The sequence below is a fragment of the Marmota flaviventris genome, chromosome 12, assembly GCF_047511675.1.
Source record: "Marmota flaviventris isolate mMarFla1 chromosome 12, mMarFla1.hap1, whole genome shotgun sequence".
Taxonomy (NCBI): Eukaryota; Metazoa; Chordata; class Mammalia; order Rodentia; family Sciuridae; genus Marmota; species Marmota flaviventris.
This window is the reverse complement of record NC_092509.1, coordinates 83,336,399-83,349,713: the sequence shown is the minus strand read 5'-3', so window position 1 is coordinate 83,349,713 and position 13,315 is coordinate 83,336,399. Positions and strand designations below refer to the sequence as shown.

Below are 13,315 nucleotides of genomic sequence, written 5' to 3'. Positions count from 1 at the left end.
TCAAAGTTAACCAGATTGATTAACATGTATTTTTTCTCATTAAGATGTTTTGCAATATGAGAAAAACAGTACTGTGGAGGACAGGAAAGGCCAATTGATTGTATGATGAAGCAACTCTGCAGGAAAATACATTTTTCCTCCATGATAAAATACATCTTTAGTATAAAAATGTACTTTTGGAAATAAGAGAAATATCACATTGCATTCACTTTTCATGCATAAGGCAGACCCATGTTGAGCTTTCAAGTAAAAGATGAGTCTCTATTTCAGAAACTAAAATATATGAAAACATTCTTTTTATTTTTTAAAAAAAATCTATATTACTACATGGAGACTAGTTAGAAGGTTATTACAATAATTCAGGTGTAAAGTTTTAGGACCTGGCCTGGGACAGTGAACATATACATGAAAGCAAAGATTGGCATAAGAGAAGGAGCTTCACTTAGCATTTATCAAGGCAAGAATGTTTTTAGACTCATTTTATGCTAGGAAACACTAAAGTCTCTGTTTTGGTTTAAATATGAGACATCCTCCAAAAGCTCATGTGGGATACAATGCAAGAGAGTTTGGAAACAAAAATGATTGAGTTAGGAGAGCCTTAACCTAATCAGTGCATTAATCTATTTGAATGGTTAATTGGGTGATAACTACAAGCAGGTAGTGTGTGGCTAGAGGAGGTGGATCACTGGGGGTGTGACTTTGGGGTTAACATTCTGCCCCCAGTGACCGAGAGCTTTCTCTGCTTCTTGGTGGCCACATCCTAAGCAACTTTCCTCCACCACACTCTTTCATCCTGAGGCTTCATCGCAGGCCCAGAGAAATGGAGTTGGCCATCTGAGACTGAGACCTCTGAAACCATGAGCCCCCAATGAACTTTTCCTCCTCTAAAATTGTTTTTGTCTGGTCTTTTGGTCATAGTAATGAAAATTCTGAACCAAACATCTCTTGGAAATAAAGGAAGGAAGGAAGGAAGACTAAACCACCATTTCCAATTTAATGAACTTAAAATGTAGATAGATGGCTCTCCCGTTTAAACTGCATGAAACATACTTGGTGAGCTTATCATTAAATACATTTTTTTATTCAATGGATCTGACATGCCTGAGACAGGAAAAAATTAATGAAAAATAGGTTTTATGTAAAGCAGCTATTTCTAGTAATAGTTCAGACATATGATAGTTTGAATTGTCCCTCCAAAGCTCATGTGTTGGAAACTTAATCACTAATGCAATAGTATTGAAATAATGTGGTGGTGGAGAGGTAATAAAGACAGAGCCATCATGAACAGATTAGTGCCACAATCAGAAGGGCTTTGGGGAGCGGGTTCATATCCTCTAGTCTTCTACCATGTGAGGAAGAACAGTCCTCCATTCTGGACAAGGCAGCATTCAAGGCTCCATCTTGGAATCAGAGACAAGGCCCTAACCAAACACCACACCTGCTGGTGCCTAGATCTTGGACTTCTCAGCCTCCAGACTCTGAGAAATAAAACGTCTGTTCTTTATAAATTATCCAGTCTCAGGTATTTTATTATAGTAGCAAAGATGAAGTGTGGTGCATGGTGTGGATTTTAAAAGCATTTTTGGATTCATTAAGTCAAATTATATATATGTGTGTGTGTGTGTGTGTGTGTGTGTGTGTGTGTTGCCTGCAATGGATCAGGCAATGTCCTATGTTCTGTAAATATAAGAGTAAAGAAAAAATTTTAAAATTCATTGTATTCTAGAGAAAAGAGCTAAATAGGTACCAAATGAGTAAGTAATTGATAAAATACATAGTAGGCTGGTGTGATAACTACAGTAGAGAAAACTAAAACAAAAAAGGGGAAATAGCAATTTAACATTTGGTATAATGATCAAAGACAGCTTCACTGGACAGTGACTTGTGAATGAAGTTGTAAAGACATGAGAAAGAGAACCAGGGAATTGTTTTGTGGAACAGCATTCCAGGCAGAGGAACAGCAAATGTCAGAGGTTAAAGTATTTGGGAATAGCAATGAAATTGGTATGAGTAGGCGAGGAAGATAAAAGGCCAGAGAGAGAAAAGCTCAGACTGTGTGGGGCTTTGTAAACCATTGGAAGAACTGGCTTTGACCTAAGTGAGATGAGAACTTTCGGGGAGAGTTTGAGACTGGAATGATTATCTTACATTTTAACAGGATCACTCTGCTTATTACACTGAAGATTTAAAAGAGTGGTTAGGGTAGAATTACAGGGTCCAATGGAGATAACGGCAAGCAAAGGGATTACCTTAAGGGATAGAAGGAAAGAGAAATATCACATTTTAACAATAACATCCCTACCTTAAAATTTAAGATAGAAATGAACACAGAAAGATCATGGATCATGTAAACTAAAGGCAGCATGCCTTTCCCTGCATGCTCTTCATTACCCTCTGATGTTCATGCATAGATTTTTCAGAACAGGTATGACCTTTGGAATATTTATAGCAAGAATACAGTCTTTTGTAGTAGTTTATATTAACCATATAATTAATTAATTAACAGTGTCTTTCATATGCACAGGTGAAGCTTATGAGTAATAACTAAGTTACATGATGCTTATTCATTTAAAATTTCCTATCAGGACCTCTTTTTATTTCAGTAATATTTCATGTTCTTCTTGAGCCTTCTCCAATAGTCCACATCCATTCTGATACATAAGTCTAAGAGGTAAAATGTAGCCAACTGATACTGACTTCATAATGGCACTTCTCCAAAGCATAATTTGAACTTCAGTCAACGTGGAGATTTGAATCTGGGCTTAAAGTTCCATCTTTTCTAAGAATGTTTTGATTAATTAAATCACTTGAAGGCCTCCGTGGAAAATCATCTGGATAATTTAACAATCATTAAAAACAATGTGGGAAAAATAAAGCCATTATTTTATCAAAGGAAAATGGTTGCTTTCATATATGATCTTAATTATGAAATTGATCGTTCTTAAGGTGTGGTATAAAGAAAATAAGATATTTGTTCAGAACTAGAATGTTTTGAAATAGTCTCTATGAAGAGATTAAGTTAAGGGCTTTTGAAAAATGTTTGTTGAATGAATGCACAAAATAAGAAATTGTAGTTACTCAGCAAATATTTATTCCTGCAATGCTCTGATCATTGCGCCAGACCTTGGAGACATAAAGATGTCTAAGACAAAACATGTCTTGACATAGTGTTCACAGTTTATTCAGGAAGCAGGCATGTAAACAAAACTTACAGTCTGTCTCATAATTTAATTATATTTCTTTTAAAATTTTATTTGTGCTGAGAAAGCACAAATAAAAGAGGCAGTAACATTGCTTGGGTCAGGAAATACTTCATAGAGAAACTGGCTTATGACTTGAACAAAATCACGTTTTTCAGGAGAGAAAACTGAAACTTTTGTCCTCTGGCTACATAAATTGTTGTTGGTATTATTACTGTTTAAATAACATGTTGGATACGAAGGGAGAAGAACTGCAGAAATGTTTTGGAAAGAGGTTGCTGTGGTCTGAATGTTTGTGCTGCACACACAAAATTTGAATGTCAACATTCTAACTACCAGAGTGAGGTATTAAGGAGGTGCTTAGGTCATGGGGGTGGGTCCCTCAGGAATGTCATGAGTGCCTTTTTTGCAAGAGACCTCAGAGAAAGCCTGTGCTCCCTCCAGCTTCAGCTCAAGGTGCTGTTCAGGAGCTGAACAACCAGTTTTCTTTCTGACATGCTACTGCTGTTTGTCTTAGTGCCTTTCCGTCTACCTGCAGGGTGTGTGTGCAGATCTGAATGTGAAGGGGATGAGTAGAGAAATATATAGTGATATGAAAAACAGATGCAGAGGAAAAGAGTAGAATTTGGAAGAAGACAGGTATTACAAGCATTGAACACTGGCATATTCAACATAAAATGTAAATATTGTAATTTTCCCATAGTCTTCCCAAGAAACTTGGAAAATTAAAAAAGATTTAAAACATTCATAAAAATAGTGCTTTCTTTTTTTTCAAACAGCATCTTAGAGACTCTGAAATGGATTACTTTGACTTCTTAAACTTAGCATATACTATTTTATTATCTTCATAGAGTTATAAAAAAGTATACACACACATAACACACACATGTATGTATACACACATACAAACTATAGTCAGTAGATTGGGAAAGTCATACCCATTGACTTAGGAAAACAATAATATCAATGAAATGCTATGACATTTGTGAGGGGAGTAAAAGGGAAAGAATGACATGGTTGTCATTAGAGAAACATGGTTGGAGAAGAAGACTAAAGAATGCATACAGAGGAGAGAGGAGAAACAGTTCTCCAAATAGACAGCTGAACTCCAGAAAGTACCATTAGATACAAGGAGGTCTGAGAACCCCCTCCCTATGCTCTGCCCCAGGGTTGACAAAAGGGAGACATTCTTTCTTTTCCTTTCCAGAACTAGTTTCAGCCTCCACGAATACTTTGGAAAGATAGGTTGTAGCAGTCACGAACATCCCTTAACCTGTGGTGATAAAAGGAGCATGCAAAAAGACATGACACAGCAAAGACTAGAAAAACCACCAGAAAGTGTTTAATATTGAAACCTGAGGTTGTTCCAGTTTTGTCTCTCAGTGAAAACAAAAGTGGTAGAAACAAAAGGATCTCATTAGTTGCAATAACATACAATAAAAATAGGTAAGTAAAATAATGATGAAATAATAAAGTATTAATTCTTATAAATATTAATGGGATAAGCATAAAATAACAAAAAAATTAGTTTTCTTTTTTAATTATAGAAATTTATTATTTATTCAGTTTTCCTAGATACGGATCATATAAAGTAACTACTATTGTCTATTATTTTTTATTTTGTTCTTTTTAGATATATATGACAGTAGAGTATATTTTGACATATTTTACATACGTGGAGTATAACTTCTTTTAATTAGGACCCCATTCTTGTAGTTGTACATGATGTGGAGTTTCACATCTATTCATATGGGAAAGAAAGTTATGTCTGATTCATTCTACTGTCTTTCCTATTCATATCCCCCTTCTCTTCCCTTCATTCCCCTTTGTCTAATCCAATGAACTTCTATTCTTCCCTCTCCTCAATTATTATGTGTCACCATCACATCCACATATTAGAGAGAATAGTCAGCCTTTAGTTTTTCAGGACTGGCTTATTTCACTTAGCATGATATTTTCCAGTTCCTTCCATTTACCAGCAAATGTCATAATTTCATTCTTCATTATGGACGAGTAATATTCCATTGTGTATATATACCACATTTTCTTTATACATTCATTTGTTGAAGGAAATTTAGGTTGGTTCCATAGCTTAGCTATTGTGAATTGAGCTGCTATAAACATTGATGTGGCTGCATCCCTGTAATATGCTGTTTTTAAGTCCTTCGGGTGGATATGTACTGAGGAATGGGGTAACTGAATAAAGTGGTGGTTCCATTCAAGTTTCTTGAGGTATCTCCATAATGCTTTCCATAGTGCTTGCACCAAATTGCATTCCAACCAACAATGTATGAGTGAACTTTCCCCCCACATCCATGCCAACATTTATTGTTACTTGTATTCTTGATAATTGCCATTCTGATTGGAGTGAGATGGAATTTCAGTGTGGTTTTAATTTGCATTTCTATAATTGCTAGAGATGTTGAACATTTTTTCATGTTTTTATTGACTGATTGTATTTCTTCTTCTATGAAGTGCCTATTCAGTTCCTTTGCCTCTTTATTGATTGGGTCTTTTTGGGGTGGCAAAGATTTTTCTCCCATTCTATAGGCTTTCTCTTCATGTTCTTGATTGTCTTCTTTGCTATCAAGAGGCTTTTTAGTCTGGTACCATCCCATTTATTGATTCTTGATTTTACTTCTTGTGCTTCAAGAGCCTTATTGAGAAAATTGGTTCCCGAGATGACATGATAAAGAATTGGGCCTACATTTTCTTCTAGTAGATTCAGGGTCTCTGGTCTAATGCCTAGGTACTTGATCCACTTTGATTTGAAATAAATCAATTTTATTACTTCATCAGATTTAATACATTAGGGATGTCACCTAGGTTTCATATATCCCTAAGAAAGAAAAATGATGCAACTAAAATATAATAAGATTAAGACATTGTTGACTATAAAGTGCATTCTGGTTTTAGAGATGTTAAAAGTGAGGAATATTAGAAGTGACAAAATTCAGCACCAAGAGAATTCTGAGCTTATAAAGTCAGCTTTTAAATGGATTATTTTTAAGACAGCATTTTTTTAATTTTTGGTATCTGTAAGAAATCTTATTGGCTAAAATCCCAAAGGTGTTACTAATGGAAATAAATTGCCTTAATTTCTCATAACATCTTGGTAAAGGTTACCATGATTATCTTACCTTATGAATGACAGCATGAAGTCACCCAGCTTCTCCTTGTATTCTAGGATATTAAAAAGACTGTAACTATGGTATGTAGGAAGAGAATCTACTGCATAAGTATGACTGCAATGGAAACTGAATGCTGCATTTCCTCTTTGGCCTGATATTTGTGTCACAGAATTGCACCGAAACTGTTATAATTGACATATGTAAAGAACCCAGAAACAGTGAGCATAATTCTTATTCAAAAGAAAAATAATATGCATAGAGTAGCAACTATATTAGGTGGAATTTGAAATTTAAGAAGATAACTCAAAGGCAGAGTTCAATTATTCCCAAAGCATGGGTTTTGCAGATAATAGAAAGGTATACAGTGGTTTATCAATGCCGTGCTACTGTGCTACGTACTCAGCCACTGTAATGAGTGATGAGGACAGCATCAGGGACGAGACCTGCTCCAGACTGATAGCATATAACACACACTATCTTGTGGCACAGAGTGTTAACATCAATCTCTAATTGCCAAAAGGTACATATTGAAGGACAAAAATGTCTAAATGCTTATCAGAAGTTTAGGACACAATCATTCAGAAACAATGATTTGTTTTAAATGTTTGACAAAGCAATCAATTTGATTTCAAGTCTTTTGATTTAGAGGGGGCCCAGGCTTGCAGAGGCATTGAGAGGCTCTGACCTGGTATATCTGCTTGTCTTCCAGGAAAAATGGTAGATTATTCCCTTGCTGTGATAATCCTATTTTTCATTCAAATTCAATAAGCATCTTCTGTGTTCAAGAATATGTGCTAAATGCTACAGATATGAGTGTTAAAGAATAAAGATCGACTTCAAAGTGCTTAGCATTTATAGATAAAATGGACAAAAAAGCAACTGTAATACTATAATATAGACGTTTCTATCATAGGGAATTTTGAGAGTACAGTGGATGAACATCAGTGCCAGATAGAAGCCATTAAGTACTCATGTCATACTCAAACTCAATCTCTGGAAACTAATTGGACTGGTTTGGAGAAGTAGGGAACAAGGAGTGGGCATCACAAGTCAGGGGGCCTCTGTGATCGGCGAGAGGCGCAAGAGACAGGGGAGATGCAAGCACATGGTGTGGATGACACTGGCTAGTTCTCATCTTTGAGAAGTTCCTACTACATTACAAGGCAATTGTGCGTTATTCTGGAGATGCTGGAAGGCGAGCTATATAAAAAGTTTAAGCAGACATCGATATCCTCAGATTTGTCTTTCTATAGAAGTGTACTATATAGAAGTACCGAGAGTGATTTCAAAGAGGGAAGCCAGTAGTAGTGAGACCAGTGAGAGATGCTGAAGGTCAGTAAGGTCTCAGCAAATGAACACAACCCCAAATGCTACGGCACAAGTTTCAATTTTTACTGAAATAAATTTGATTTTTAAGCTCTCTTTATTCTAAAAAAACAATCAAATTTAATGTGCTGGCATCCTTTTCATCTTGGCTGCTGGTAGACTCTGTGAATGGTAGATGGTGACAGAACAGCCTACTGCCGTTTCTTTTAAGAAAAAAGGGCAAAACCAATCAAACTACTTCTGAGCTATTTGAAAATCCCTCGGTAACATTTCAATACATAATTTATTATCCTGGATTATAGGCATGGAAATAAAAATGAGAAATATGGATATACCTCCTTTGGTGTCTTTTAAAGCCTGTGAATTTGATTATTGTGTATATCAAATACCAGTTGAAAGATTTAGTAAGACTGGTTTTATCTTAATATCACTTCTACTTTTGTAAATCTTAAACTGTTTAGCAAGTAATCACCTACGATTTGGGAGAAGGGATAAATACTGATTTCTTTTCTTGTAACAATACTACCTTGAAATGAGTGGGTTCTCATGATGCCGCTAATTATATTAAATCACAATTTAATTTTATATTTAAAAGTTGTATTTTACAACAACATAATAGGAAAATATTTAAAATGTCTATGAAAAAGAAGCACTTAAGCAAATAATTGTACAACATATTTGAAGGATAGATTTTTGTGGACAGACAAGTCTTTTTTTCTTTTTTTCTAGCAAATACTTAGTATGCACCAGTTATTGTTATAAACACTTCAGAATACATTTAATTACAATAATAATCCTATGGTTTGGTTACAAAGATTTTTCCCATTTTTCAAAGGAGGAAACTGAAATATGGGAAGGCTAAGAAACTTACCCAATGTTCCACAGCTAATAATTGGCTGTGCTGATTTCAACCAAAGCTATCTGGTTTGAAGTCCCAGTTTTCATCCACTATTCTAGATGAGACCTAACTAAACTTTTTGAAAATAATGAAAAAAAAATTGACCAGTCCAATTTAGGCTTCCAATAAAAGTGTCATTTATAATAACTTTGTTCTAAAAATGACTTATTTGTTTCCACAGACTAAAAACCCACAAGCTGTTGTATGCAGTAATTTGTAAGTAACAGCTGCTCTGCTGTGTGCAACTTCCCACAAGCACACCAAAGTTAATATCAATTAGGATTAAGGAAGAAAATTATTTTGGGTGACATAACATTTGACAAGTGCTTTAATAAATAAAGCATCGTTAAATAGCTAAAATATTTTCACTTTGCTAAAACTTTTCTGTGCTAATTTTTTCAAAGGTGTGAACTGTGAATTGGAAATTGATGAATGTTGGTCCCAGCCCTGTCTAAATGGTGCAACTTGTCAGGATGCTCTGGGAGCATATTTCTGTGACTGTGCCCCTGGGTTTCTAGGGGACCACTGTGAGCTCAACTTTGATGAGTGTGCGAGTCAGCCGTGTCTCCATGGAGGGCTGTGCATGGATGGAGGAAACAGGTATGTCTGCTGCTGTAGCTGGGCGAATGGCTTAGAGAGACGGAGAACTATTGTACCACTCTGGTCAATTTGAAGATCTCATGCCCTCAGCTTAAAGATTTTACATTGCATTATACTTTCTATGATAAAAATTGTAGTATTCAGATTTTACGAAAATGTGTTTGTTGGAGGTCATTTTGTTCCTGAGCGAGGAGCTTTCAAATTCACTCGTTATAGTTTGAAATTGCTTATGCTAAGGAAAAGGAACAAATTTTCAATTCCTGGAAGTAGACCTGTCATAAATAGGGAAGATATAAAAACTAAGCTAGGAATTATTAAAAATGTAAATGTGAGATTTTATGTATATGACACAATAACTTTTAATAGCATTGCACTTAAAATCATCTTGTTTGATCTTTCAACAGAACAAGATGAATATTTATGTTCTTATATTACACAAAGAAATCTAAAGTGTATGGAAGTTAGAAGATTCACACAGAATCCAGTTTCCCTTTAGTTAGTAATAAGACATAATTTATTCCAAATCTAATTTCAAAGTAAATGACACTTGAAGGGAGAATGATATAAGACACAGGTGTTTCAAATATATTTATCAAAATAATAGGATTTCAAAAACAGTGTTGTGTTCTCAGCTATTCCTTCCTCAATCCTCCACTTATCTAGGTGTAAAAAACTCAGTTTATATAGTACTAAATTATATATATATATATATATATATATATATATATATATATATGTATTGCTAATGGCAATTGAATACAAGGGGCTCTTAACCACAAAACCAAATCTCTAGCTTTTTTTTTTTTTTAATTTTGACACAGGGTTTCACTAAATTGCTTAGGTCCTCACTAAGTTGCTGAGGATGGCCTTGAATTTGCTATCCTCCTACCTCAGCTTCTCAAGTTTCCAGGATTATAGATAGGCACCATCATGCCCAGCTTATAATAATAAATTTTTAAAATGATCTTGCCTAAATTAAAGCCATCATCTTAATAAAGTTAGTAACCTTCCCCACTAGATTTGTATTTGTGTATTAGATATTCTCACTCAATCAATGAAATAGCAAGATTTAAATATTCTTGCAACCCGAGAGAGAGAGAGAGAGAGAGAGAGAGAGAGAGAGAATATTACAAGTCACAAAGTATTTAATGAGGACTTTTTCCTGAGTTTTTCATTATTTATTGTTTTATTTTTTATAAGGGAAAATCATTCTCTATTGCCTTCAAAAATATTAACGATTTTTCTTAATACTATTTAATAGTAATTTACTCAGTATCTCAGTACCTCTTTATGTGTACACTTAGTTATCACAATAACCCTGTGGCATAAGTATTATTGTCTTCAACTTATGGATGAAACTTAAGTAAATATTCATAGTTTCCAAATAACTTTGCATGAATAATTTTTAAAAAGATAACAATAAGACATCACTCAGGTCTAGAGAGATAATTCCCCCAGAGTTTTTGGGATAAGTATAAAGACTGTGTCATGGGTCTCAGGTTGATGAAAAAATGAAAAGACAGAATAAAGATATTTGATTTCAGTATGACTAAGAAATGACATGAAAATTTCATTTACTCTCCAGATATAGCTGTAACTGCACAGGTAGTGGATTCACAGGGACACATTGTGAGACCTTGATGCCTCTTTGTTGGTCAAAACCTTGTCACCATAATGCTACCTGTGAGGACAGTGTTGACAATTACATTTGTCACTGCTGGCCTGGTAAGTGACAAAATACCTTCCACCAGTTTTTTTTTTTTTTTCTCTTAGCATAGAAAAAAATGCCTATGAAATGAAACTAAAAATTGTTGTTGTTAAATGTTGTAAGTGAAATTTTTCTTCTAGTTTTATTCTTCAGGGCTCATACATATTTACTGCTATACTACACATTATCCAAAGTGGGTGACTAAGTTATCCAAAGATTAGAACCCTCTAGAGGAAGCAGAGGGGGAAAAATCAATGGAAAGATTCAATTCAGCATAGTTTTCAGGGAGAAAGCTTCACTAGAAGATGATTTATTTTCTTTTAGGACTTTCTTTTAGACATCAGGAATATATAGGAACCTGTCAAACAATGTTAAAACACTAGAAGCTTGTTTTATACTGAATTGAATTAGTCAACCTCATAATGAACATGTGTCAGAAATTTCCTCAATCGCCATGTGACTTTGGACAAATTACTTAACTGATCTGAGCCTCAGTTTCCTCATTTTATAAAAATGGAGGTGCTGGTAATAATATCCACTTCATAGAGTTGTTTTGGAGAGAAATGCAGTAATGTATATAAAGCTCCTGTCTGAGCCTCTACCATAGAAGACACACAATAAATGTTAACTAGATAACAAAATTAGGTTCACCATTCTAGGTCCTATGGCTAGCACCTAGTGGTCCATTGCTTACTTAAGGAAAGAACAAAGAATGGAAGAAGGAAAGAAATATGAAAGAGTGTCACACACAGGAAAGAACATATTCAATTGTGGACTTTGAGTAATTGCTCACAATGTTGGCTTAGGGAGGGCTGGTGGTAAAGAAAAGCTGGGAATAAGGTTGAAGCCAGATGACAAAGCCACTTGCAAATCATGGGGCAGGGAAGTTACATAATCTGTTAATTTAAAAAGAGCCCTCTGGCAGCCTAGTGAAGTTGGTTGAAGGAAGTACAACTACAGGCCGGGAATTAGTGAGAGGACTGGGCAGGTGTTTAAACAGAGCTGAGTCTGTTTGCTAGAACAGAGAGCAGTGGTGAGGTGAAGATGAGGGACTGGGTGGGCAGGAAGTCATGCAGGAGGTTAAATGATGGACAGATTTAGGACAGTTCTGCCTTTGAGTTTCTCTTAGGTCACTTGCATGGATGGCAGTTTGGACTAGATAGACAATTCAGAACATCTTTGTACCCTATTCTCACTGCTGTGTATAAAGAAAAGATTGAGTACCACAAACTAATCTAAGAAAAGATCATTCCTTTGGATCATGAAACACTGCCACAGACTGCAATGGCAAGAATCTACTGTGATAATTACCTAGAGTCCTCATTTCAAAAGTAATTAATTATAAAAAGTGTCAGTCGCCTTAAATGCTTACCTTAGAAGTTTTCTTGATACCCAGATGTGATCAGATGTGTTAAAACAAACCAACCTAATATAGGAACCCTGGGGGCTTGATTTGGTATTAGATTGCTTCTTTGCACAGAGTTCTATCGAAAAACTTGTTTAAACTATTGAACGTAGTCTTGACTGAAGGAGTCTATTTATATCTGTGGTTAAGCAGAATAGAAAATAAAATCCCCACAGGGCCTCAGTGGTGGAGACAGGAATGGCAAAAGTATAAATCAGAAGCTTCTGAATGTTCAAGTTGGGAATGAGATAATGCATGAGCTGGAAAAGCAGAAAAGGATTTATGATGAGTCTAAATTACTTCCTAACCTGGCCTATGTACAGATCTTGAGTCTTAGAATGAAAAGGAAATTGAAAATAGTCCAAAATCCACTGAAGCACAACAAATAACAGTTTATAAAAACTTGCTGTGAAAATTATCATTTACTGAATATTTGTATATCCTTAAGTATGAAATCAATTATTTTGAAAGTAGACATTTAAATTTAAAAGATTCTGAGGACTCTTTAGCAGGAGCATCACAATAAGGGATTGTGAGATCATGATCTCACATGTTCTTTTAGTTTCTTTTCTCAACTATGTTTCTTCTTCAGATAGCTGAGAAAGGATCCCAGGGTCACATGTAACATATATATTATGCTGTTGAGCAATAGATTTATGTTGTGGTTATTATTTGACATATGACCCCATTCAGGTTTTTACTAAAGTTTCAAAATGAGCAATCCCATTAGCTTCTCATCATTTGCTTAATAGTAGTCCATTCTCTGGTTTATGTGGTAAACCAGAATTATAATCTAAATTCTTATTTTCAATGATTAATTGGTACTGTTTTATGCTTTTTCAGGCATCAGTTAAAATCCACTGTTTACATCTTGCTCAGCATTGGAAGAGTAAATAAAATAAGTACAGTCTCTGTTGTGGTAGAGTGTATAGTTGGTTGAGAAAGGCAGCCATATATACAAATAAATACATAACTAAAGATTATTAAAGGAGCAATAAAAGGATTTAGTGATATGAAAGAAAACAGAGGAGCTTATTTAGATCTGTC

At 34.9% G+C, this 13,315-nt stretch overlaps 1 protein-coding gene across 3 annotated transcripts in view; it reads left to right on the top strand.

Annotated features, from left to right (window-relative positions):
- Crb1 (crumbs cell polarity complex component 1) overlaps nucleotides 1-13,315 on the top strand; it is a 131,609-nt gene that overhangs the window by 5,099 nt on the left and 113,195 nt on the right. For 2 of the 3 annotated variants that reach the window (XM_027945672.2, XM_027945670.2), the window contains exons 2-3: nucleotides 8,960-9,155; nucleotides 10,741-10,880. The exons of the other annotated variant lie outside the window; for it this stretch is intronic. In XM_027945672.2, the coding sequence (XP_027801473.2) occupies nucleotides 8,960-9,155; nucleotides 10,741-10,880 (336 nt within the window). The remainder of the gene's footprint in view (nucleotides 1-8,959; nucleotides 9,156-10,740; nucleotides 10,881-13,315) is intronic. 3 annotated transcript variants of the gene reach the window in all.